Genomic DNA, 27130 nt, shown 5'->3' with positions numbered 1-27130 from the left:
TAAATAATTTGTGCAGGTGTAACTTAAAATGTAAGTTTGGCTCCTTCCCCATTAACTAACATGGTAAAGGCTGGGGTTAAAAATTGTATTGCAGCCAGTCACTAGAGGCCTCTGAGACATTTTGGCTTCACTACTGAATTCCTGGATATACTGTATGTCCACCAGTATATTTGTTATATATTGTTTATAACAAAAAATATATTCAGCTGTACAGTGTGACAATAATGTCAGTCAAGCAGCTAGTTGTTGTTTTACTTGCTAGATAGTGATATTGCAGTTAATGCAGCCTAATGGGATGCTACGTTTTTGCAGATCAGACTGACCTGCACTTGAAGTTACTTTAATACCTGTTATTTTGCTGCATTTTGTGCACTTTCCCTCTCTGCTCCACCCAGCTGCTTTTTCCCCATTCTTCAGTACATCTTCATTGCTTTCTGTTTCACATTCCTTACAGAAGCCGGACAGAGAAAGGTGAATGATGACCAAAAGTGATGCAAGACAAGTGGGTTCCAATTGCTTTTGACTATATGGACCATGTATGTATTGGAATTGCAGGATTTGCCAGCAACTTGGTGGCAACTTAGGCAGGAAAGACCAAAAAAGTGAGCAGGCTATATCAGTCATAAGATAGGCCAGAGTACCAGGATTTCTCTTTTTTTCCACTCTTTACTCTATGGACATGGATAGAAAGATATCTAATCACAAATATGTACATGCAATAGTCTAATAACATCAGAGGAAAGAAACTACTCTGGCAAGTTGCTTAATGTTTTTCTTTTTCCTGTTTATAGTTTTATGAGCCTTCCATCATCTGTTCATATTGAATGTTAGAATGCAAGTATCCTTTTTGAAATTTTTGAGATGTTAAACTGTTGTGCTTTTATATATGCATTACATATACCACCTTTATGCAAAAAAAAAAAAAGTTCTAAGCAATTAGGAGTCAAACTGTGAGAAGACTGATCCAAGGGCACATTAAATGCTTAAGGCCAGCCAGTCTCAAGTGGCCAGTCCCTTGAAAGACAGACTGTGTCCAAGTCTGAAACTCATCAGTGAATAGAGGAAGAAGATAAAAGCAATGGCAGCAGTTATGTGATAGTCTTCCTTATCTCCACACTGCAAAGTTTTCATCGATCCCCCTCAGCGAGTGATTGTCCGTCAGCACACTCCCACCAAACATTACAATTCCACTCCGCAGCAGGACCATTGATCTGACTGCACGTCCAGGTGCTGGCATCATGGGGTCTTTGTGTCCTTTCATGAATTAAACAAACATAGCAGTGAGAAAAGGAAGGAGCACATGTGGGTGCTTGACCTCTGAGACACCAGTGATAGCATATTTGTATAGACAGCATTCTTTACAGAAGGGACTCCTGAAACTGCAGTGTGAAGAGACATATTAATAGACATAAGATACATATTTTATTATAACTGGATTGGATCCATGAAAAAGATACTCCAGTATGACCCTGTATCATTTTGCTATGAATCCAAATACTGAAAAAAATGTTTTTAAAAAAGAGACAGTCTGCTTTTAAAATGTGCTGATAAAAAATAGATGTGTGATTTTCTGCTGAAGTAAGTAGGAATTTTGCATCCAAGAGAAGCCACTGCATGGTTAATGGTAATAAATTTGTATTTTTAATCCCCACTGTTAAAATGTGATACAGATGGCAGTTAAGCTGTTTGTTTACACTTAGATCAAACTGTGTTGTCTTCCTCTTTTCTCCATCAATTATTGAGATATAATGCTTTGCCAGAGATTATCTCACTGTTCCTTGTTATCATTAATCAGCACACTGACTGAGTGTCCTTTTGTTACGTTTAAATTCAGTGACTTAGATATCAGACCAGATAGCTGTGGTTTGTGAAAGAAATAGAAAATGCATTATACTAATCTATAACCAAGTTCCTTCTTTCCGTGTTTTGTTAGATATTTTATTAACTAACTCAACAGTTATGCTTGGACAGGTAAATTGGTAATAAACACAGTAAAAATAAATAAATAAAAGCAAACATTGAAAGTCGAACCAAAACAACCAATTTGGTGATATTACATATTAACTGCAGAAGACCACACAGCTTTGTTCAAGTCCATATTAAATAGCCACAACTGGAGTCATTTAGAAGATGCCCACCAGGTTGGCAAACCTTCGACTGAGGCCAAGCCCTCTGTTTCTTGTGCGCAGCTTTGAGCTAATGCCAATTAAGTGTGTTTCCATTACAAATCAGTAATTACCCTGTAATTACAACCCTTTGAGGCCTTTCACTGGAAAGACAACAACAGAGTAGCATTAACATAAAACATTAATATTCATTGGGCCCTAGAAACAGAGCAAAGCCATATCAAGATTGGTGATGAACATGATCAGAAACATTCACAGAAAATTTAGATGCATTCACATTAAGACACTTACCTGGTAAACCAAGGAAAGCATTCTGGGTTGCTTAGGAGCATCTAGTAGAACTTATGCCGTGAGACAGTTTTAAGTTCCACCTCCAAAACAACTTCTCCCTTGTACTCAGTGAGGTCCTCACGGGCAAGATGCTGTGGTTGCAAGGCTGTCGTTGACTATTATGGGGGTAATCCTAGGACGTGCTGGTGAAGACAAGGGGTGAAGGAAGATGTCAAGTTGAAGAAGAAGTAAACTGAGAGGTATAGGAGAGACAGAAGTGCTTCACAAAAGCAGTGGAGAAGCGAGACCTCGGACGTGGTAGGAGTTTGGAGAGGGCATGGAAAAAGACATTCTTGTGGCCTCAAAGATGTTCTAGCGAACTGTTCAGTACCTCAGGACGGGGAGATGGAAATATGTACAAGCTCTGCTGAACAAGTGTGGGGGAGTGTTTCCCTCTACTGGGGATATATTTGAAGGATGGAGTTTGCACGTTGAGGAAAGACTTGTGTACGTGCCCTCCCTTCAGGGGAAAGTTCCAGAAATCTCTGTTGTGTTGGAGCCTATCTCCAGCTGAGGTTACTATGGTGTTTAAACACCTTCATACCTGCAAGGCTGTAGGGGTGGATGAAATTCGATCAGAGATGTTGCATTAAGATCTGGGGCAGCACGTTTGGACTGGCAAACTGGGATGATGGTCCCTACTTTTTAAAAAAAGAACCTGAGAATGTACTCCAATAATCAGTGAAAAGTGTATGAAAAGAAGAAACTCCAAGCAAGAGTAGAGAAACTAGAATTTAGGAGGAACAAAGTGGGTTCCACCCAGGCTGTGATGAAAATCAGCACTTCCAAGTATAAGGTCATTGTTCTCTCCTGGAAAACAATTAGATGCTTCCTTCAGGTGAGGGGAGAGAGACCTTGCTTCTGGTGGAGGAGTTTATGCAATATTGGAATTTTGTTCATGAGTGACGAAAAGTAAGAGTGAAATTGAACAGATCAGGTCAACAACAGCAGTGTTACAGTCACTGTACTGGTCTGTGGCGGTGTAGCATGAGTTCAGTTTTTGGACAAAAGAATAAGGTCATGAGTATAAGCAGCAGAAATTAGCTTCCTCTGGAGGGTTGTTGGACTTACTCTCTGTGATACTCTCTATGAGATTCACAGAGTAGACCTACTGCTCCTCCTAGTCGAGTAGAGCCGACTGAGGTGGTTTTGACTTTTTAGATAATGAGTATTGGATTTTTTTTGTAATGATGGCCAAATACATATGCAGATTATCTCGTTACTATAGCATCTGTCAAGGGATAGGATATATTAGGCAGCAAGTAAACAGTCAGTTCTCGGAGTTGATGTGTTGGAAGCAGGAAAAATGGGCAAGTGTAAAGATCTGAGCAACAACTGAGCAACAACTGAGACAAGGGACAAATTGTGATGGCTAGACGCCTGGGTTAGTGCAAAACGGCAGGTCTTGTGGGCGTGCTCCTGGTATGCAGTGGTTTGTACCTACCAAAAGTGGTCCAAGGAAGGACAACCAGTAAACCGGTGACATGGTCTTGGGCGCCCAAGGCTCACTGATTCGCGTGGGGAGCAAAGGCTAGCCCATCTGGTCCGATCCCACAGAAGAGCTTCTGTACCACAAATTGCTGAAAAAGTTAATGCTGGCTATGACAGAAAGGTGTCAAAACGCACAGCGCATCGCAGCTTGCTGCGTATGGGGCTGCGTAGCTGCAGACTGATCAGAGTGCCAATGCTGACCCCTGTTCACCGCCGAAAGCACCTACAATGGGCACATGAGCATCAAAACTGGACCATGGAGCAATGGAAGAAGGTGAACTGTTCTGATGAATCATGTTTTTGTTTACATCATGTGGACAGCCGGGTGCCGGTAGAGGTAGAGGCAGTGTGCTGGTCTTGGCAATCTTCTGCTGGGAAACCTTGGATCCTGGCCTTCATGTGGATGTTACTTTGACACTTACCACCTATCTAAATATTGTTGCAGACCAAGTACATCCCTTCATAGCAACGGTACTCCCTAATGGCAGTGGCCTCTTTCAGCAGGATAATGTGCCCTGCCACACTGCAAAAATTGTTCAGGAAGGGATTGAGGAACATGAGAAACTGTTCAAGGTGTTGATTTGGCCTTCAAATTCCCCAGATCTCAACCCGATCAAGCATCTGTGGGACGTGCTGGACAAACAAGTCCAATCCATGGAGGCCCCACCTTGCAACTTACAGGACTTAGAGGATCTGCTGCTAATGTCTTGGAGCCAGATACGACAGCATACCTTCAGAGGTCCTGTGGAGTCCATGCTTTAACGGGTCAGAGCTGTTTTGGCGGCACAAGGACCTACACAATATTAGGCTGGTGGTTTTTAATGTTATAGCTGAGAAACGTGTATGAAAAGAGGAAACTCCAATGGTGTATTCCAAGTACAGTTAAGTAGCAGTTCAGTACAAATTAGTGAGGTAAAAAGGGTCACATAATTATATAACTATTCAGCAACACCTATAATTTTTTTATAATTAGATAAAAAGCATAATTTATCTGATAGTCTGAGATGGTCATGAATGAACGGTCAGCAGTGTGTAGCCCCACCTGCTGGCAAAAGACAAAAAATACAATACGATAGAATATATACTTTATACAAGCGCCAACACATCCAGTCCTGAATACGATGGTGCTTTATGATGGTGGTAGAAGGAAGACAACAACATCCTGAAAGCTGAAAACAGTTCTCCTGACACCCTTAATCCCACCAAGATAGAAATGTCGCTGTGATTGCAGTTTATCATTTTGTTACATCGTGTTTGTCCCACATGGTTGCCATTGAAAGATATTTGTTGAGCCCTGGATAGAGATTTATATGTGAAATAGTCTTACAGATTAATTTAAGATTCACAGTACAGATAATGCAAATAAATTTCAGTAACAGATATACTTTACGTTTAATGCCCCTATTGTTTGTGTTTAAAAAGTAAGTAATGAAACCTGACAGAGCATGCCATCACATACATACCCACTGGCTACTTTAATAGGAACACCTGTACATGTGCTCATTCACTGGAAAAAGACCATTGTAGCCACAGATTCTTGTTCTTGGCTGACAGGAGGGGACCCTGATGTGAATTTCAGCTGTTGTAGCTCACCGACCTGTAGGTTTCATGTGTTGTGCTTTCTCACCGAGATCCCATTTTCCCCTGTACTGATGTTTGATGTGAACATTACCTGAAGCTCTTCACTTGCATCTGAATTTCATGAATTGTGCTGTCGCACATTTGGCTGATTGCATACCTGCAGGAATAAGCAAGTGTACAGGCATTCCTGTAAAGTGGCCAGTGAGCTATATAAACTCCATAAGCATACATATACTTCTTAGGGATTTTTTTGTGTGTGAGAAAAAAAGACTCATTTAAGAAGTGCAGTGTTTCTCATAGCATGAATGAGGAGGTAGCATAGATAACAAAGTGTAGCATAACAGGTCACTGAAGATAAAAATATTTTTTTCTATAAAACCAACACTTGCACTGCGACATCTAAACAGCTGATCATGCTGACTGATAGTAACTCAGTTTAAGGTTTAGCTATACTGTATATGTAAATGATCACATTAAATTTTTGTACTGGTAAACAAATATTAAAAATATCCTGCTAACATGCACCCCTTGAAAAAAGATTTTGAGCACAAGTCTCCGCTACAGTCACCTGAGTTCGAAGTAAAAGGCGGCACCAATCGTGAATAATGACTTATCATTGTTTGTAAAAGGTATGGCAGTCTGTTATTGATTAGCTATACCTAATTTAGTGGCTGCTGAGTGTTATTGCACGTGGGGATTGTGTGTGTTCCTACATGAACCCTATTCCAGAGTCCATCCATGTATAAAATTATGACAATCTATTTGTCCCCTCCTAATGATTCCTAAGCAGGAAAATCTACAAGGTTGGACTTCTCATACAAAAATGAGGCCTTGCTCCTTCTATTTTTTTTTTTTTTTATTTTCAGTGTATTTAAAATAAAAAATACTGGAGCTTGCCAGCATTCACTACCATTGACTATGATGTGATCCTCCCAGAGAAAAGAATACAGAACACCACTCACAATAAGTATGTGACAGTCATATAAAATAAGAAATCCATAAGAAAATTTCTCTTGCTACCCAAAACCTTTATGAACAAACAAAAAAAAAAGACAAAGTTCAACTGACACAACAGATGGTTATGATAAAAAACAAACAAATAAACAAAAAAACCACACACGCTAAAAAAAAAAAAAAAAAAAAGAGAAACCACAGCTTTCACCAAACTGTCTCAACGCACTCTTGGCTATAAAGTTTTGCATACCTTTTTGTTCTAATACAAGTCATTTGTACAGGCACATTCTCTTAAATCTAGCACAAGTCCCAATACAGTGAAAAAATATGCAAGTTGGAAAATCTCTCAACTATCTTTTATACAGTACACACAGACACACCCTCACATTTTACAGCCACTCATGTAAATTAAAAATAAAAATAAAGAAAACTGGGCAGCATTTTTTTGGTTTTGTATGAGTGATGCACTTCTGGTTTTTCATCGCTACTTTTTTCTTTGTCCAAAAATGACTCTGTGTATTACATATACAGTATAGAATTTCATAGCTTTATATAAATATGTACAAACAGCACGTAGTTGTAAGAATATTTTTTTTCATTCATTATATAAAAAAGTGGATAACATTAATGCCAATAGGAGAAGCTTGCATTGGTAACTTACAATAACTTAACTGCTAAAAAGGAATTTAGTTTGATACAGTAAGTGCAAAAGCCTCATTCATGTCCTTAGACGGGAGGAAAAAACTTGAGGCTTTGCTTATAATGTAGCACCAACAGGGTCTGCACCTCAGTGCTCTGTTCACCTTGGAGTACAAATTTTCCACGAGGTAATGTGCGGTACCAACTGAAGCATAATAAATTAGTGTTGGATAACTTACAGCGATCTTGTATTTACAGGCAAGGTTGGCTACGTGGCTTTTCTGAAGGATGGTGATGGCAGTAAGTATTCACAGCAGTGCTACAGCACATTAGTGAAGATCCTCTCACAGTCATCCTTAAAGAAGCTCATTCTGCTCCTGATGGAAGGCCAGAGAGAAGGAGCCCGTTTAGGCTCCCCGTAAACATGGCCAGCCAAAGATGTAGGTGTGATAGTGGGCAAGTCCGGGGATGACAAACCCTGAAGTGGCCATTCAGTGAAGTTCAGACACCATTGCTGAAATCCTGGACTAAGCTCAAGTGTTTCATGGCACGGGTGAAGGCGCTTTGCACAGCTTTCCGTGTGCTTGAGGTGCGAGCCTCCAACATTTTGATTTTATCTAATGTCTTGTCAACCCCGAATGGTACCATTTTGGTCTTAGGAAGCCATTGCCTACAACAAAAGTTGATCAAATTTAGTATAAAAACCAATAAAATATCATTTTAACATACACACAAAAAATACAGCATTTTTTTTTTTACTTCACCTTTCACAAGACCTGAAAAAACACTAATAATTTATTAATTACAACACTTTAAAAGTTAATAGTTTTGTTTCATATTCATTTTATATTTAATTATGCATTTAATTTTTTTTTAACTTAAAATGTTTTTTAAAAAGTTAAAAATGATTGCTTGAAACACCTGTTTAAAACTAAGCCCACTTTATCTTCCTTGAAGAAGAATTCTGATATTAAATCTATTTAATATTTTAGTTTAATATTTAGTGAAATAAAATAATTTAGTATTTTCTTATTCTGTAGAGCAGTTTTGAATCTCTCAGCCTTAATGCTTTAGTAGACATTCCTGATTTTGTATCCTTGTCACATTTACATCCATCAGTGTTCTGTGACTATAGTACCCAGCATGCATTATGGCAATAGGTGATAATTATTAATAGAATCCGGCAACCAATCATAAGCGATATACTGCTCAACAGAACCCCCCCCTAAGCATTTTGCTCCAGTTTAACCTACAATTTTGAGTTTAACCCCCAAAACCTTTTTTTTTTCCCTAAATCACAGATGTAAAAGCCACCCTTTCAGAGAAAAGACACACTGAAGTAATTTACTTTGACAAATGTAGTTCCTTAAAGTTTTTAACAGATCTTTGCAAAAATGAGCAACAGGTGTATGAGTGATCTGCACACAAATATATATTTACAGTACATCTATGTATATATGCATACAATATGTATGTACATTCACATACACCGCCACCTCCCTCCACAATACTTTTTGTGTGAAGACTTTTTATGTGAAGACTCTTACCAGTTGCGCTTGTTGTCGAAGAAGCGGACGAGGAAGAGTTTCTCCTCTGACCTGTACTGCATCAGCTCGCCGACTCTGAGCACGTCCCGTGGAGGAGTGGGTATGAACATGCCGTTGCGATGGAAGCCCGCTCGGGGCATCTGTGGGTCTATGATCTACACAAACAAGTGAAGAGCAGTTAGTTAAAGTCCATGCTCTGAAACAATGACACCACATGGTGTAGCTTGTGGATGGAAAGGTTCACCACTAAACACAGACACACCTACACACATTCACATTCTTACTTTGTCTCTACACCACTGATTTGTGAAGCAGTGTGATACTTGTGCCATCATTACTACTCCACAGGATGGGCTGAAGGCAGATGCATGGGATGATAGAGAGAAAGAAATCTCTGTCTGGCATGCACACATGCACACTCACCAAGGCAGGGTAGGAGGGATATCCACTAAGTTTTGCCCAGACTAGTTTAAAGGGTTCCAGAGTTAGTGTGGTAGTATTAGGGGGGATCCATATATTGCTGTTGTCAAGCTCTATGGAAGTAGGAATAACGGTAAGTTATGAGGGGTTCACCGAAGACATGAGGCAGAACACCTCAAGAGCAAGTGCCATGGCTGTGTAATTCCAAGCAGCATTACGAAGCAGGGGCCATGAAGCAAAGGCTGCGCAGTATCCTGCTCAAGCTGCTATTTCAACATATGATTTGAGACAATTCCACCCAAAAACAAAAAAAAACAAAAAAAACAAAAAAAAACCAAGCCAGAAAAAACCAATTGCTCTCTGGAAAAAATTCCTAAGACTGTCATTATTAATCAGATCAAAATAAGAATAAAGTGTTACAGTGCCCTCAAGGAATATTGGCACCCTTCATTAAAATAAGATTTAACATTTGCAACAGGAAATTTTGAGCTAAAACATACCAGGACATTGGATAATTTTCTTTACAAAATTTTTGTTTCAAAATTGGGCACCCTTACAATTTTTTTTGTGAACTCTGCCCCGGAGATGATAACAGCACTAGGTTTCTTCCTGTAATGTTCAAAATATTCTTCACTTTGCAACACTTCTTTCTTGTGACATTTTCAACCAGCTAGTTATAAATATAGCACTTATCACTTAATTTTGAAACTTGACGACCACAATAAACAATTAAACTGTGCATTTCTAAAATGTGTCTTTGGGCACTTTTTCCCCTCTTTCACCATTCATCTCACTGTGTGGGGGAACCATGGGCTCATGGGTTCAATTCCTGGCTGTTTCAGACACATTAAGGTTGTGCAGGGGAGCAAGCATCTGACTCTTTCGTGTTGAACATTCTTTCACAATATTCCTTAGGGCTCCAGATATATTTAAGAGAGCAACTGAGAGAAGTCATTTAAAAACTAGTTCTAAAGTAATAAAAATATTTTTGGTCGAATGAAGATAAATTGTTTCTCCTATTGTTTGAGTGTGAGTTTTTAATCATTGTATAGCATAAACATTACACACAATCATTTTGCCAATACTTCTGGAGGGGAGAATAAAATGTGTCATTGAAGTTAATATATTCGGTTCAAAATATTAAGTAAAGTTAAAATATAATTTTTGAGTGGAATTGTACTTTTACTTTGTTAGCAGGCAAACATGAAAACACTCAACTAGCTGTGATGGGTGTAATTATAAGACAGATGTACTTGAAGTTGAGATTATTCATGCAGACAGTGTAGCAGAAGCAAAAATAGTGTATGCTAAAAGACATGTAGCAAAGAAAGATGGGAAAAAAGCTTCTGAAAGTTCACATCAGTACAAGACAATACATGTATTATTTGTTAATACATGGACATATTTCAAGCAGAACCACAATACTGATGACATTTACCAAATACAGGCAACTCACCAGATGCCAGCTTGCTTGCTTTGGAAAGGGTCCCTGTTTCCATGCATGCAATCAGCTCATTTCGGTCATCCGTTGTGTTTCGCCGTGCCATTGCCTGCTTCCCTTTACCGCACTTTGGATGACTGACAGCACTAAGCAAGTCGATGGGAGAGCTATTCTTAGTTAAGGTTCATCGACACAAACCATCAAAAGATAGACAATAGTGACATCATGCCAAGTTTGATATATACAAAAAAGTCTTCAGTGCATTGATTTCATTGCATAATCAGTGTAATCAATAGCTGCGGTGGCAGTGATTTACAGGAGAATGTGTGAGTAGCAATGCTGTTTTTGTTCCTACCTGGTGCTGTCCAGCAGACTAGTGCTGCCACTTGAGGAGATGCTGGACTCGGAGGCACAGCGACGGCGAGGTTCTAGGACTCTGCTGCTCAGCTGTTTTTGCTGCTCCAGTACTATACAGCCATTAGAGAAACCTAAATACACAACACAATCCCTCCAGCCCTTAATGTTCTCTCAGTTAAAAGACACTCTAGAGCAACCACCAAAACCTTTATACAGTTTCCCAGCAATTACACAGAAATGTTTGCGTATACTGCAACATAACAACGAAGGACTTCAATGAGTGTTGCTTCACAATAACCAACGGCTCTGACAGGAGTGCCAACTGCAAAACAAAGCACTGGTTTATATTAATGCGAATTGTTTTAATGTGTTATCATTTTCTAAGTAACAACTCATGCACAAGGACTTGTATAGCAGGCGTCCGACATAACCTAATAACTGCTGTTTGTATGATGAAGCATTCTGTAAGTAGACGTTTATTTTACATTCACTGAAGGAGTCTTGGGTGTTGTTGCTTTGTAACAGATGGAGAGTTTTTTCCATCATGGGAGACTGTGTATTCTGGTTTCTCTGTAACATGACAAGCTATAGATGTGTCCTTTTACTTATAATACGAGAGGGAGAAAAAAGAAAGGCTGCTAAGGGAAGGACTGTTTATAGCTGCTATAAGGTAAGTAATAACAGGAAATAACCTGTCTCACTTACGTTCCACAATGTTAAAGATAAATTTAAAAGGTTAAATAACACAAAATGTCATTTATTAATACGTTTCTGTGGTAGAAGATGAATAAAATATTCCAGGGTTCTAACGCTTTGCATCGGGCCACATCACACAACCCCGTTGTTGATTATTATTTATTATTTGATGAACACACACGCCATCGTGTTTTATTCCTTACATAATGTAATCATGCTTCAGTGCACCTAGAGAAATGTCCTCAGAAGCAATCACTTTTAGAAGCATCTACACCAACTGTTTTTCCAGAGCTAATTATCGTGTGTTCATTTCATTTACCTTTATCGATACGCTTGGCTGGGCGTTCCCCTTCATCTCCGTCCTGGCTGTCCCCACTGTGAGCTCTCTTCCTGTGCTGAAGCAGCGTCTCAAGGCGTGGAATCACAACTGAGAGGAATGTTTTGGTGCCAAGCTGAGGGCAGTCCACTGAAGCTTCTCCCGTCTTTACTGGTTTCTGTGGGCTCATACTCTTAGACTTCCGGAAGAGCACTGAGGTCCTTCTGTTAATTGTGCCTGCTGGTTCTGTGAGAGTGGAAGTAGCTACCATGACGTTGTTTTCAGAGGGCTGCAGATCAGAGGAAAGTCCATTTAACAGTGAGGTAGAGAGCATCTTGCCATCAAGCGTGATCTTTCTCTGGCATTTCTCAGGGCTGAGGTCCATGGGTTTCAGTGCAGGAGGCTCAGAGATATTTTCTGAATTTGTGACAAGTGGAGCAGAAGCTGATGGCTCTAGTTTGGGAGGTAATGTCTTGTCAACTGTAAAATAACAAAAGTCATAAAGATGAATACACTTCAGAATTTTGATGAATACACTTCAGAAAACCTAGGTAATTTAAAGATAATTTAAAGTAATGCAACAAGTGTGCACCTTCTTCCAAACACTCTGGAACAGGGAGCAGTGTGTTCTCATGGGACTGGCTCTGTTCTGAGGGAGGACATGTAGTCTTCTGGCTCATTTCAAGCCGCACATCGCTGATGGTTTTTTTGAGGAGCTTGAGGCGCTTGCTCCGTGATGGGCTAGATTTCATCGCACTCGTTAAATCAAGCATCTCTAGCAGTGCATTGAGCTGCACTTCCAAAGACATGTGCAGTCGATTAGCAGGATTTAACAACCGGTCCACTGTTTAAAAAAAATAAATAAATAAAATTAAAAAAATGCAACAGACCCGTCACTTTTTCTGTTCCCTATTTCAATTCACACTAAAACATCTCCATAGAGCACTGATTAGAAGTGTGCAATAAGCAAACAGCAAATACTGAACAGTTGGCAGGTGTTAACCTCACTGTCAAGAAGCCATTCGTTAATTAAACAGTAATTTAAAACATTGTATTTTTAAAAGGTTCTTTATTTTAAAAATGCATAAGGTTCATACCCTCTTCCCATGTCAGCAATGGATGAGGTTCTATTTTAGGTGGCTCGGGTAGATGCATCCCACTGGCAAAGTCAAACCCTATTCTCTCCGCATCTCGTCGAGTCTTCCTGAGAATAGCTCCTCCATGGTCTCGCAGGCGCACAGCAGCACGGTAGAAAAAGGTCTCCTTGGCATTGTATGTCATGCAGTTATTGATGATGAGGTTGAAGTCATCCTCAAATTCATCCATGCTCTTGTATTCATGCGCATCAATGCGTTTCCTCATGGTAGAGAAGTCCATTGGATGCTTGATGTGATCAAGATAGTCTGGGACCTTATGGACAACAAAGTTACAAAAAAAATTGTAACATAAATGAACAGAGAAAAATTTTAGAGGAACATAGTAAAATAGGAACATAAGTTTTGATCTTTATCATTCACAGGAATAAAATAAATACTTCAAATAAGAATAGATAAAGCAGATGAAGTGAAGGATGAGTAAACGTTACCTCCTTGATGCTGACTGGCTGGGCGAAGACCCTGGACTGGTCTTTCTCCTGCAGCTGGTTCAACACAGCTCGCAGCATGATAGCAAACGGAGTGAGCTGCATCTCCAGCACTGACTGCTGAAGCTTCATCTGAGAATAAATAGAGACAAATAAATAAGCAAAATAAATAAGATCAAAATCATTATTTAGTGCTGTTATATATGTTACAGCATGGGTCCTGGTCAATTATTGAAGATAGATTCCTATCCTAACATATGGTGCTAAGGCTGCAGCTCTGATATGACCTGCTCTCTCTTGAGCTTCTCTCGCTTCCGTACGAGTTCCAGTAGCAAACGTGTCCTCTCCAGGTCATGGCGTAAACGATGCAAATCCTTCAGCTGCTCCTTTAGTGCCTGGCAATCCTCCTCATGTTGCTCCTGTACCCACCAAAATACAGATACAACTTAACTATACAAATCCATCTGGAATTTTTGTGGATGAACATTCCCCATCTTCGACCACCCAAAATAACGGTAATTTACCAAGCAGGTCATATTTTTAAATAATTAGGATGCATGTAACTGGAGGAAAATGTTGGAGGACTTTGTGAAAACACTAACTTCTAAAGTACATATATACAATTCACTGATTAATAACATCCGTTATATTACGGCGCTTACCAATCGTGATAGTTTTTGAGTCTGGATGGTTGTTTGCAGGCGTCGGATCAGGGGCACGCCATTTCTTGACTGCCTCTTCAGCATCCAGTAACTGAGAACACGTTCCACAAACTGTCTTTTCTTCTGAACAGAGACTTGGTTGAGGATAGTGTTGAAGCTGGAAGACAACAGTTTTAAAAACCGTGATATAAAAATCAAGGAGGAAATTCTAGAGAACCATAATGGTAGCCTACCACTGGCAAAAAAAAAAGTGAAATACACCAACCAAATACAGCAAACTGAAATGTTAAACCAACAAAAACCATCTACATCTTTCATACATGTACTTCGCAAAGGAAAGTCTTTGGATGAGTTTTCATTAATAAACCAAAAAGAGAGATACCTTTTAGGTGTTATACTAGGTACTGAAACAGCTGGAACCGCTGGAACTGACTGTGCATCTACTTTCTTATTTTTCTTCTTCTGGCATCCCTTCACTTTTGCCCTCCTACTTTTTTGTTTGTCCTTTTGACAAAGACTGTTTTTGGGTTGAGCTTCATCATAAATGGTAAGAGGCCTCCTGGTGCATCCACTAGGAGTATGAGAACAACAATAGGCTGTCTTCTTCACTGAAAATGTGGTGGATCCTGTATCAGTCACCTCTTTAATTGGCTCCATCTTCATGTACAAGCCCGCTTTCTGAGCACAGCTCACATGAAAGGCGGTGTAACAATTGGCCTTGCTGCACTGAATGCAGGCTCCAACCCCTCTCTCTTTACAGAGGTAGCAGGTCAGTTTCCAACGAGCTGGTGGAATATTAGCTACACCATCAATAGGCTCAATGAAAACGGTGTTAGTAAAACCAACCTCAGGAACCCAGATAGCACAAACTACATGGCCCCATCGATCATCATCTGTCCTCTTAAGTGCTCCACCTTTATTGGGACAAAAAATACACTCTGCTTGTTGGGAGGGAGACTGTGAACAGTGCCGGCACAACCACTGGCCCTCTGGAATGTGTGGCACCCCGTAACACTCCTGATGCACTGCTAGGTTGCACATGTCACAAAACAGAATAGCGTTACTGTTCTGGCACTCTCCATCCATGCAGATGCAGCAGACTGCGTCCTCATCAATGAGAGACTGTGGATCTCCCTGACCCTGGTTCTCAGTAAAGGACTCTTTTTCAAAGCGGTCCATTAGGAACTCAAAAACATTCTGGGAAACCTGACTGAAACCCTCACTCTTCCTCTTCTCGTTGATCAGCTCCAACCATGCATAATCTTCTTCATCCATATCATATTCCACCTCCTCATCCAGCTCATCTAAGGTCTTCTCCACGTGAGAGTAATAAGTAGAGGGTCTTCGCGGCACAGCTGGAAGATTATATTCAATCATTCGAATTTTCGGCTCTGGTAGCCTGCCCTGAGCTGGAGAACCCTGCCCTGTGTTCAGAGCAGCACTCTTCTTCTGCTGATTGTTTTTGAGCCGCACAGAACGCACCAAAACCTGCTGGGGTTCCTCTGTGTTTTCCTTGTTACTGTTGCATTCACTGATCTCCTGAGCTAAAGGATCATCGCTGCTGATTACATCGAGCTTGTCGTAGATGCTGAGTCGGTGAACACGTCCATCAATTTCCAACTCAACCATCCGCTGGGCCTCGGCGTAGGTTAGAGTCTCACGGTTTCTTGAGGGTTTGATGGGCGACGGGGGCCTTTGTGGTGTGGCCACACGATGATGTCTCCCTTTCTTCCTCATTTTCAACACCTAGAGAAATGACATTAATTTAGAGCCAAAGTAGAACACATGAGTAACAGGAATTTAAAACTGTACTGTATATGAACAACTGCTGAAACAATCTATTCCTGTTTTAAGCTTTGACTGTAAAGGAAGTTATAGTCTAGTTTGTCTTCCTCGTTTCTCAAACCATCTCAGATAATCAGACAGGAGTTGTGCCCTCAGCAACTCACGCCTCAAACTGCGATCTGTTAGTCGGAGCTAGGCAACGAACACTCCTGACTGTTAAAACAAAGCTTAAGTGTACTGTGCATCATATAACAATATAACGTATCGCTGTGCTTGCTGTATAGCAACTAGGTTTACTAACCTATAAACCACGTGAACAATTTAGCGCTAAAGTCTGTGCGATAATATCTGAGGTGCTTCCGGGGCAACCAGGTAAAAGGAAAACAAGCGGTAGTTGAGCGCGCTAGCTAGCTGGTTTGTTTGTTAAAGCGCTCTATTACTACCACGGCAACTATCTATTACTGAATTAAACAAAAACAACCAAGTGTAGTCAATGATAGCACTGATAAGCACGATCTGGAAGCAAACCTAGTTATAACACCAACATACACTGATATAAATATAATCTTAGCTAACTAACCTAGCTTGCTAGCCGGCTACACCAAAACACAAACTCACAAAATCAGCGGCTTGGTCGTAGCTAACGTTAGCGAGCTGTTCCGCGCTGGGAGACCTCGAAATTAGGCAAAGATGGCGTCAGACAAAACAAACACAGTCCAACGGGAAACATTAAGAGTACCGCTGTACACTTACATGCCATAAAGTCCGTTTCATAAATACTAACCTACAAGCTCGACAGAAGATACGGACTAAATTGTTCTTACCTTCTGCTTCGAGGAATCCCCAAGTAAGCCTTCAAAGCAACGCGAAGGCAGGCTAGCTTGTAGCTAGCGGTGTGCAGGGCCTGCAGGATAGCAGCGGCTAATTCCACACGCAGTCCACGCTAACTACTTTAGCATCCAACTGGTTCCGCTCGAGCGTTTAATTGTATCTGAATGATACAGTGCAGTGTCCAGGACAACCGTTTCAATTCAGCGACAGGCGCTCTCAGTCGCATTAAACCGCTCTTTAAAATAACCATTCGTCTATTTTAATGCGGTCGGTTTGTTCAATAGTAGGACATACTGTAGATAGGCTAGGATGCAGCTATATGCTAACAGGCTAGCTCGCCTCTCTTGCCCCTAACAATGCGGCGGTGCGAATCCCTGCCCATGTGTGACGTAAGACGTCGCTACGTCCAGCTGTAAAACACGGAAGAGACCGTAACCCCACTGACCCCCTGTACCCGCTCACTGCTGCTCCTCAAGTGCACTACACTAGTAGTCAAGTCATATCTAATAGCTGAGGTTGACCATCTTACACAAGCCGACTTACCTCTGTTGTGAGTGTGTGTGTTTCACTGGACTCTATCTAGTAATGATCCAATTCCCTAACAGTAAGATGACAAACTAGTCTAAGTTCCAAGCATTATATCAAGCTGTTACACTATACAGTGAGCATCACATTCTACCTTTACAGTGCTTCTGAGTAACTATTCCTAACCATGATGTGCTTAAGTTTAGCTTCATTCAGTGCAGAGTAGAGGGTCTCAAGGAGTTGAGAGTACTTGCTTTACAGGGCAGCATCAATGCAGTATGGGATATGACTACACTATTTATTGTTTACGCTACCATTTTCCTAATGCCATACATCAAAGAGGTCATTTTTGTGAGATTATTGAGTTAATTTAGCTTCCTTGATAGGCACAATTCATGTGTACAAACTACAAAAAAACCCCAAAACTAACAAACTTAAAAAAAATAAAAATAAAAGGATATGCAGCTCAAATGGGAATCATTGTTGTGGAACGACATGCATGTTACATGGATGACACCTACATGCTTGACAAAATAATATGAAACAAGTTTCAGATTAAAGAATTTATTGTTATAAAAAAATAAACACTGCATTGTTTCACAATGCAGAAAGGGAGAAATCCACAGTCACAGTGGAAGTATGAACTAGAATGTTACTTTCATCTAGCATGGAAAACATGACAGCTTCTAGAGTCAAGGTACATCAGAATGCAATCACTTAAACACATCCCACTTAAATGTGTATCAGTATAAGACAGGCATAGTTTATTTGCAGGTATTTAGATTCAACTACAGGATAAGGCAAGGGTATCAAATCTAGCATTATTTCCTTTTTGCTGATGGTATAAAATGAATAAATAAATAAATAGCCACAGAATGTGGAATGTTTGCTTTGTATTAATAAATAACACATGGGAGTGAATATAAATAAATACTTGTATTCAAACTTAAAATCTATTAATATTGCATTGATTGTGCAATTCACTAAAGTATCTACCATCCAAAAGCCAATATGTGGCAACAGCTGAGATGGAGTAGTGGAGTAGTAAAAGGGTTTATCTGTATATAATGCATGTGAGAAGGGGGTGGAGAGAGAGAATATAGTCCACCACAAGGGGGCGAGGGAGCAAAAAAAAAAAAAGTTTTTACTGTCCCACCAAGCAGCTTTCTAGGGAAGAAAAAGGCACTAGTAACAGTTAAAACTAAATTTAAAGAATAAGCTCTATAAGAGCAAAGAGTATGGCCATAGGGTTGCTAGCATCACTGCATTTGCACTTCCCATGAGTGTTAAAAAAATATTCATTTGAAACAAAAAAAGACTGAAAAATAATTTAAAGTAATTTAAAGACAAGTCCAAACAATTTTGGGTCATAAATGAGTCAGTATATCCGTTGCTGTCAGAGGCTTTCTTTGCTTGAGCTTGTGCTGGATGAGGAGTCTGTGCAGATTGCATGAAGAGTGATATCCCTGGTCAGAGGTTTTGAGTCTTTCTCTGTATGCATCCACTCATGCTCGAATATTTGTTCCAATGTAGGTCTGTCCGATGGTCTCAAGCAGAGACACCACTTGACGAGTTGTTGACACTCTGTAGAGGACCAAAGAGGAAACAGTAAACTTTACCATATCTTTAAAATAAACCAAAAAATGTGACCTTGCTATAGGTTATGGCAGGCAAAATGATGCGCATACCAGGGGAGATTGTCCTTCTGAAGAAGAGATGACCTTTCAAAATCTCATCATCATGCTCAAATGGGATGTCTCCACAAACCAGATCATACAGCAGCACACCAAGTGACCACACCGTTGCAGAGCGTCCATGGTACCTGTGGTAGCGAATCCATTCTGGTGGGCTGTAGACTCTTGTACCTGAAAATAAAAAAATAATTAAGTACTGTGCCAATTTACAGATTGTCATCAGCAGTTTACTGAGAAGTTTATTGGAAATCTTTTCCTCTAGTGTCATAACCCCAACACTTTGGCACACTACTTGCACGTCTCTCTAAATATTATCTCCTTCTTTATAGTTCAGTCTTAAAGGATTAATTTAACACAATCTTTTTCATTTTGCGTGTGCGAGAATGTTTTACATTTGTGTTGGGGTTCTTATATGTTGTTATCTTTGTGAAGCATCTTTAATAATAATAATAATAATAATAATAATAATAATAATAATAATCATCATCATCATCTCTGCGTTTGGATTACAATGCAATATTGCAAGAAACGCTGAGTCATGTGACAGGAAGGGGGGGGGGGTCACCCTCCACACAACCCCTCCCCCAGAACAGATCCGTCTCCACTAGCAGCAGCAGTGAATAATAATAATAATAATAATAATAATAATAATAATAATACCAAAGGAAATAAATCAGTTTACACCTTCAAACACGCCAAAGTAGGCACGGTGTGGTGTTAAAATACGCTCAGCATGAGTCATTTCCCTTAAGAAAGCCTCTTGTCTGGAGGTGCTGTACCCCGCCGACCAGCACAGACATGGAGACCAAACAAAAACACCAGTCACGTGACGTCTCTACTCCGGTTTCACAACAGTGTCTACGCATACACAGAGTCAAGGGCACTCTTTCAGTACTGCCAGCTCAATCTTCCACTCCCACTGTCAGCATGTGATGCTATTCTAATACATTATAATCAAACAGGTCTGGTTTGGTCAACAAATCTGTCCTGGCTAGAAGAATACCGAATAGAAGAACACTGTACTATCCGATCTGTTACTTTTTAACCCCTTGGTTTAAGCATGCTTAACAAGCCAGTAGCGAGGGGGTCAAAGTCAAGGACTTACCATCGAAGTCAGTGTACACAGTATCCTTGAGAATGGCTCCTGAGCCAAAGTCGATGAGTTTAAGATCTCCTGTGCGTAAATCGACCAGCAGGTTTTCGTCTTTAATGTCCCTGTGGATTACTCCGCAGCTGTAGCAGTGTCGCACAGCCTCCAGGACCTGGCGGAAAAAGCCCCTGGCCGTGTCCTCATCCAGTGCGCCCTTCTCAGTGATGTAGTCAAATAAGTCCTTCACCATCTCCGGCCGCTCCATGATGATCAGAAACCCGTCAGGCCTCTCGTACCAGTCGAGCAGTTTAATCACACCCTGAAATGTATTTCCCACTTTCTTCATCAGGAGAATCTCCAGCGGAACCAGCGAACCGTTCTGGAAAGGAGACGCCAAATTTAAGACATGGCACACACACACACACACACATATATACACATACACGCATAATTCAATCTCCATGTAAATATGTACAGACTTACAATTGTGCCCCATTCAGTAATTCTTTCCCTGGCCACGTGTTTAACAGCGACCTGAATAAGAGAGAGAGAGAGAGAGAGAGAGAGACCCTCAGTTGAAGCCCACATGCACACACTCGCCACGTTGTTTCGGCGCTGTCTGAGGCCATGTGCTGCTGCCAGCAAAACAAAGCAAAGCCGCTCACTCACCGGTAAACCGTCTGAGATGCGGCTCGCGGCGTACACAGTCCCGAACCCGCCGCTTCCCAGCACCGAGCCCACATGGTACACCTTATCAAACGGCTCCTTCTCCACTTTAGCTGTAGTAAATAAACACGACTGATGTGAAATGAAGAAAAGCGCACGTTAGTCACTATGAGCAACAAAATGGCTCCAAATGTGAGGTCACACACCCGTCTGTGCTTACTGAAGGCTAAGGCTACACTAGAGTCAAATCCCACGGGTTTATTTTACTAATGAACGTCTCAGAGTTACACATTACAGGAAAAAATAGGTTAAAAAGCCTAAAAAGTACCTGACTGGAGCTGAATTTTCACTGGCAAGTGCTCAATGTTAGTCGTGGCGCAAATGTGAGAAAAAGATCCAAATTTGGACAGCAGCATCTTTGAAGAGATTTGGAAATCAACAAATCTCCAAAATCCACGAAGATAAATAAAATTCTGTGTAGCCTAAACAAAATCACATGTAGAACGTAAGAATGTAGAATGTAAGCCTAAAAATACCACAAGTATCAGATGCAGCAGGGTGTTTCAACACCTTACTGTCTGAAAGCTCGCCAATTAGCCCTATTCACAATAACGTCCCTCTCCAGCCATACTAACAGCACCGACTAACGCTCGTGTGTCTGAACACTGCACTCCACTCCACTGCAACAGTCGGCACGAGCGTGCGCGTGTGTGTGCGTGCGCGTGTGTGCGTGTGCGCGTGCGCGAGATAGAGCGAGCACCAGCACTCATCATCAGAGCTTCAGAGGCGCAGTGTGCAGATCCCTCCGCCACGCTGATCTCACCCAAATACTGAAGGAACACTCACAAATCCGCTACGGGATAGGAACAAAATAAAACCAACACACTGAAGAAATTCTGATACAGTGAAATTAGATTAAGCTGAAGTCATCCTAATAAAATTCAAATATTCCTATCCGTGGCTGTACAGAGCTATACTGGGGAACTATAGAAAGAAGCGCCCAAGGATACTTTGTCTGAAGGCGTACAGATACAGCCTGTTAATGAAAGGGAAAACCGGTTCAGAGTGTGTGATACGATAAACCTGGAAAAAAATTAATTGGCTTGCAACACGCGGAAAAGAATGCTGATAAGTTAAATGACATCTAACTAATTGTTCTAATAATAATAATAATAATAATAATAGCAACAACAATAAAAATCTATAATAATAAGAAGAAAAAGAAGAAGGAGAAGAATGATGATGATTAATAGTAGTAGTAGTAGTAGCAGTAGTAGCAGTAGCCAGTAGTAATAATACCAGTAGTAGTGGTAGTTACAGTAGCAGTAGTAGTAGTAGTAACAGTAGCAGTAGTAGTAGTAGTGGTGGTAGTAACAGTAGCAGTAGTAGTAGTAGTAGTAGTAATAGTAGTAGTGGTGGTAGTAACAGTAGCAGTAGTAATAGTAGTAGTAGTAGTGGTAATAATAGTAGTAGTAGCAGTAGTAATAGTAGCAATAGTAGTAGCAATAGTAGCAGTAGCAGTAGCAGTAGTAGTAGTAGCAGTAGCAGTAGTAATAGTAGTAGTAGTAGTGGTAATAATAGCAGTAGTAACAGTAGCAGTAGTAATAGTAGCAATAGTAGTAGTAGTAGTAGACCTACACTACACAAAATTTAGACCCCTTAAGCATTCTTCAGTTGTCCCTCTGGAAGCCTTACAACAAAATGTTTTTCCAGTGAACCCCTAAAGAACTGTTTTTAAGAGGGTTCTGCAGGTTCCTCCAGATGCACAACTGAGGAACCCTTAAGGATTCTACATTTTGAAGAATTGAAGAATGTAGTAGAAATAGAATGTTGTAGAATATCAATAATTTGTGGTAATATTGAGATGGGCCTGAAAGCAATTAGAAGTTGAAATTTGCCTAATTAGGCTAGAAATAGCCATGATAGCAACTTGGTTTGTAAAATTCCCAGTTCAGAATAGATTATTTATGTCCTGGGTATGTGGTTGATCTGGTCACAATAGAACATATCAGTGTACATGCTATTAATTTACCAATAGTAAACTAGCAATATCGCAGCTGTTTATGCCTCTTAATTCCTCCAGAGTAACAGTCTTTTTATGAGAAACCTTGGAGCATTCCAGGAGAGCTTTTACAAGGTTTTGTACATTCACCAGCTTGGGGGTTAAAGCATGGATACAGTGCATCAGCGGGTCGGTCTGTATCTGCCGTGTCATGGATGAGTGTGGATGGCATTTTGATGATAGAGTAAATTCCTAGGTGAGTCTATATAATGAACAAACATATAAAACATATATATTTAGCTGAGGGTGTGTATAAATATTCAAGGTTAGACCAGGATAAAGACAATCAAACCAAATATGGGAGGAACAGGTTAGCTGCGTTGGTGCCAAGAAGCCAGCCAGTGTAAAGACCACACACTCGAGTACGAATGACTTAAAAGGCATCTGATATGCTCTAGGTGCCAAGGGGATTTTTATCTGTCTATATACTTTTAAGGAGAGGGTCACTAAATTACACACTGCCAAGAGCAAACAAGCTCATATATGATAAACACTGGCAGCATACGTAGCACTCAAAGTTATATATATTTTTTTACAAATTGTCTTACACTTTGAAGTGTACTGTGGATAAAGATCTAAATATTTTCTAATATTTGTTGAGTTTCAAGCATTAATTGGAATAACTGTATCTTATGCAAAATTAGTAAGCAGCTTTCTGTGAAGGAAATAGTTAATTTGAAGTGTAGACAGAATTACAGAGACTTTTTAATTTCAAAAACATTCAAAACGTAGCCCTCATTTAAATAGGAGTCATTCATTCAAATTCATTTGCAGTAAATGCTGGATCCTATTTACTGATGTTTTTTTCCCTAAATGCAGTTGTAATTTTATTTAATATTGCTGGTGAAACAAGGCCAGTTGTGCAGTCTCTGTAACTGGAGCCAGCCATACCCCAATAATAAACCCTGTTACTAAGTTACTTAGATCACTTCTTCTTGCCAGCTTCATTCTAAATTGAGGTGAACCTCAATTTAGAGGCTGCTGAGAATTTTCTACTATCGATCATGTATCTATCATTACCCATCATTTTTCTACTATCTATCTATATGCTATCAGAGTGTACATATATATATATATATATATATATATATATATATATATATATATATATATATATATATATAGAAAGAGAGAGAGAGAGAGAGAGAGAGAGAGAAAAGTCAGTCAGTAAATAGGATTGGATCCAGTGGTTACTACAAATGAATTTGAATGAATGAATTCTATTTAAATGAAAGCTAACCAAATATAATTGGAAAGGACATAGGGGATTTTCTAGAGCTTCAGCTGGGGTCTCAGGTTTCAGGTAACAATATGAGAATAGTTAATAGATCATAATGCTGACTCATGCTGGCCATAAAAGAAAAATCTGTTGTGCCACTGGAAACACCACCACAACAATTATTGGCAAAGGTTTCCTGCTCGTGGTCTCTCTCTGCGATGTTAAAATTAGGAACAGTTGTGTTTGTGCCGTTGCCATGTAAAGAGTGAGTTTATCAGCTAGCCATCTTCCTTCACCACCTGTAAACATTTAGGAGATGAAAGGCTCCTCTTCACACACAGGCCTCTGAAATATCGTCCCCCACCTGGGTGAAACATCCAAACCCTATATTAGTGTTTTGACTAAGAGCTGAGATCACGTGGAGGCAGCAGTGTTATGACTGGGGGAATGTGGAATCTAGGTCACAGAAAGCTCTCTTTCTTTTTCCAGAAGAAAAACCCACTGGCCTTTAACCACTCTCCTTCTCTGTGACTGGAGTTCTCATCCTCCATCACATGAATGCATTTTGGTGTCGACTGGTTAGTGCAAGACTTTAACTACCTGAACATGTGAACACGGCATTTCATAATAGATATTCATTGACACAACACACAGAGACACAAACCCGAATCCAGATATATAATGAACAAATCAAGGATGACAGTGCCAAAGAAAATGTCATTGAGAAGCCAAAAAAACCCCTGTGCCCCAGACTTTAACAGTAAAAAAAAAAAACAGATTAAAAATAGAGTTATTTGAATATGGGAGGAATACCAGGAACCTGAACTCCCACCCCTGTGTGTGTTACCAGTATTCACTGGCCTGCAGGTTGTAGAATGCGGGACATCTGAAAAACTCAGAGCATTGAGGCAAGACATACAATTTGTAGCTAGGGAGGAAGTGATGGATAAAAACATGTGGAAAGGTTACCAAGCTAACAAGAGAACCCAATTCAAAGTAGTAGCCACAGAGTTTCAAATGGCTCCAAAAAGTAAAATACACTCAGCACAGCCATGAAGAGATGAAAGAAGATGATACGAGTCTATCACCAGTTTAGGAGGACAGGTTACCTGTACCTCTAATCAAAGTCATAAGCTGTTAGGTACATAGCTCCAAAAGTGTAAAGTGTAAGTTCCCACTGTATGAAAAATTAATTCTAACAAAATAAAAATAATAATTAAACCATCAAAGAATCATTTGCTTATTAGAAATTTTTAGTTCATCTTGAATCTTTAGTTCATCTTGTATGTATCCTGCACATAGCTGGCTACATGTTGTTAATGGCTGACAAATCACATTAGCAACCAACTAGCAAACTAACTAACTCACCTGCCAAGTTACCAGAAATGACTGTATTCAAGGTCTTGGGAGCCCCATGTCAACATCATCAGGTGTGGCTTTTCAAATTGCAATTGCGTACACATTTCAAGACTAATTCCTCTCAGAAATATTGTCATGTTAACTCATGGCTCCTGTTAGCTATCTGACTAGGCTTAGCTACGTTTCTCTGAAGTTTGCAGTGACTGACTATGCTACGATATTATAGCTAACAGTGAGCTGTGCTCCAGTTTAAGTCTGTCAAGACATATGTTTGGATTTTTTTTTAAATCAATATTCACTGTATTGTTGTTGGGCAAAATTTGCCTAATTTCAAAAGTATTTCTGTTAAATCGACAATATTTTCTTGTCTGTTTAAATTAGCTTTCCAGTCACACTGAATTGGATCCTAGCATGAGGAGGAAAGTATTTGTGATTCAAAACATCATTCTACTGTGCTATCATTTAATTATCTTGTTACTATGCAAAATCTGTCTCCATCTTGGAAACTGCCAAGGACGGTCCAAATTGGTGGCCGAAGGATGATTCAAATTGGTTTAATAGGGTATTTGATAGAAGATGTAATGGGGAGAATGGTTGTAGAGAAGAGTGGTCAGTAGATGCAACTGCTGGAGGGGTAGACAATGAAGAGGCAGATGACTACTGATCTCAGGGCCATTGCAGATCCCAACCAAAGAAGAACATTCAGTCTTATATTGGGTAGGCAGCAGAAATGCTTATATAACTCTGTCCTTTACTTCTTATGCCAACATAAACACAGAGCACCAAAAATATCTCACCTCGAGTAATCCTTGAAGGATTTTCGAAGTGTATTGAGCCAGGGGGATGGTGTCAAACAGTTATTAAAGTTACAGGGTAAGTATACCTGATACCTACTGGCAATTCAATGTCAGTGTTATAATATCTCATTTAGAAATACACTAAATACTACTAATTTATATGGAGGCATGCTTTTGTTTTTGAGAAACATCTAACGGACAACAGTGACTTTGTAAAGTCACTCAGTTTACTTGGCAGTTTTCCAAATCTGCCACTGGGTCCCGGGCCGTCCTTATACCTGTGATGTCTATGCTGGAGTGACTGATAACATATGAACAATTTCAGCCAATAAGTCCACATCTGTCCACATCTGCCCAGGCTATGTATACAAACATTATGTATGGGTTTTAATACAATCTGTTGTTATACATGTAATTAACAGACTCCTTGACCTTTCCATGGCTTCTTATGATTTTTAACTGCTGTTACCTGCGTCCGGCTTTTTGATAAAAGAAATAGCGTATTTTCTGCACGCTCTGGATACGAGGCATTAATGACCTCTTGGGTGATTAATCATGGCAAAATATTTTCTTATTCTGACTAGTCAGGTTGAACACAAATCTACCATTTATGCTGTCCTTTCTTTCAGGCTAAAGCCCATACAACCACCATACGCAGAAGCTGTAATGGCTTGTCCCCTGTGGCATTAAATCCTCATTTAGACCGTGTAGGCTTTTTTTAGGTATGGGTTATTTTTATACATTTGCCATATGAAACATTATTATTATTATTATTATTATTATTATTATTATTATTATTATTATTATTCATAAACAAATGATAGAAATCCACAATGGTGTGAAGCCTATAGCCTTATTGTCCCCTTTTATTGCCCTTAATTATGGATATGGTATGTGATTGATTGATGTACAACGATGCCTATCGTACTTAAGATTTACTTCTAGGATTAACTGCTACTC

At 39.9% G+C, this 27130-nt stretch overlaps 2 protein-coding genes across 4 annotated transcripts; both read right to left on the bottom strand.

Moving 5' to 3' along the window:
• Positions 1 to 1547: 1547 nt before the first annotated feature.
• brd1b (bromodomain containing 1b) lies at positions 1548 to 17215 on the bottom strand. 3 transcript variants are annotated; one of them, XM_026919196.3, is made up of 13 exons: positions 16752 to 17215; positions 14525 to 15888; positions 14143 to 14299; positions 13768 to 13899; positions 13484 to 13612; positions 12996 to 13308; positions 12491 to 12742; positions 11902 to 12378; positions 10885 to 11017; positions 10545 to 10675; positions 9092 to 9201; positions 8669 to 8823; positions 1548 to 7791 (listed from the first exon to the last, which is right to left on the bottom strand). In XM_026919196.3, exons 2-13 carry the CDS (start codon positions 15877 to 15879, stop codon positions 7623 to 7625), a joined length of 3513 nt encoding a protein of 1170 aa, XP_026774997.2. In that variant the 5' UTR covers positions 15880 to 15888; positions 16752 to 17215; the 3' UTR covers positions 1548 to 7622. The 3 variants fall into 3 exon arrangements, with proteins under 3 accessions (XP_026774997.2, XP_053092895.1, XP_026774996.2); XM_026919195.3 differs by lacking the exon at positions 9092 to 9201 and having other exon boundaries at positions 1556 to 7791; positions 16752 to 17197; XM_053236920.1 differs by lacking the exon at positions 9092 to 9201 and having other exon boundaries at positions 1553 to 7791; positions 14143 to 15888; positions 16752 to 17207.
• Positions 17216 to 17831: 616 nt separating this feature from the next.
• On the bottom strand, positions 17832 to 21468 carry pim3 (Pim-3 proto-oncogene, serine/threonine kinase). The gene is made up of 6 exons (XM_026919197.3): positions 21062 to 21468; positions 20737 to 20846; positions 20551 to 20601; positions 20083 to 20446; positions 18972 to 19148; positions 17832 to 18867 (listed from the first exon to the last, which is right to left on the bottom strand). The coding sequence occupies exons 1-6, from the start codon at positions 21147 to 21149 to the stop codon at positions 18680 to 18682; spliced, it is 978 nt and encodes a 325-aa protein (XP_026774998.1). The 5' UTR covers positions 21150 to 21468; the 3' UTR covers positions 17832 to 18679.
• Between the last annotated feature and the right edge of the window lie 5662 nt (positions 21469 to 27130).

This window comes from Pangasianodon hypophthalmus, chromosome 9 (assembly GCF_027358585.1).
Source record: "Pangasianodon hypophthalmus isolate fPanHyp1 chromosome 9, fPanHyp1.pri, whole genome shotgun sequence".
Taxonomy (NCBI): Eukaryota; Metazoa; Chordata; class Actinopteri; order Siluriformes; family Pangasiidae; genus Pangasianodon; species Pangasianodon hypophthalmus.
This window is presented reverse-complemented; position numbering and strand designations above follow the sequence as displayed.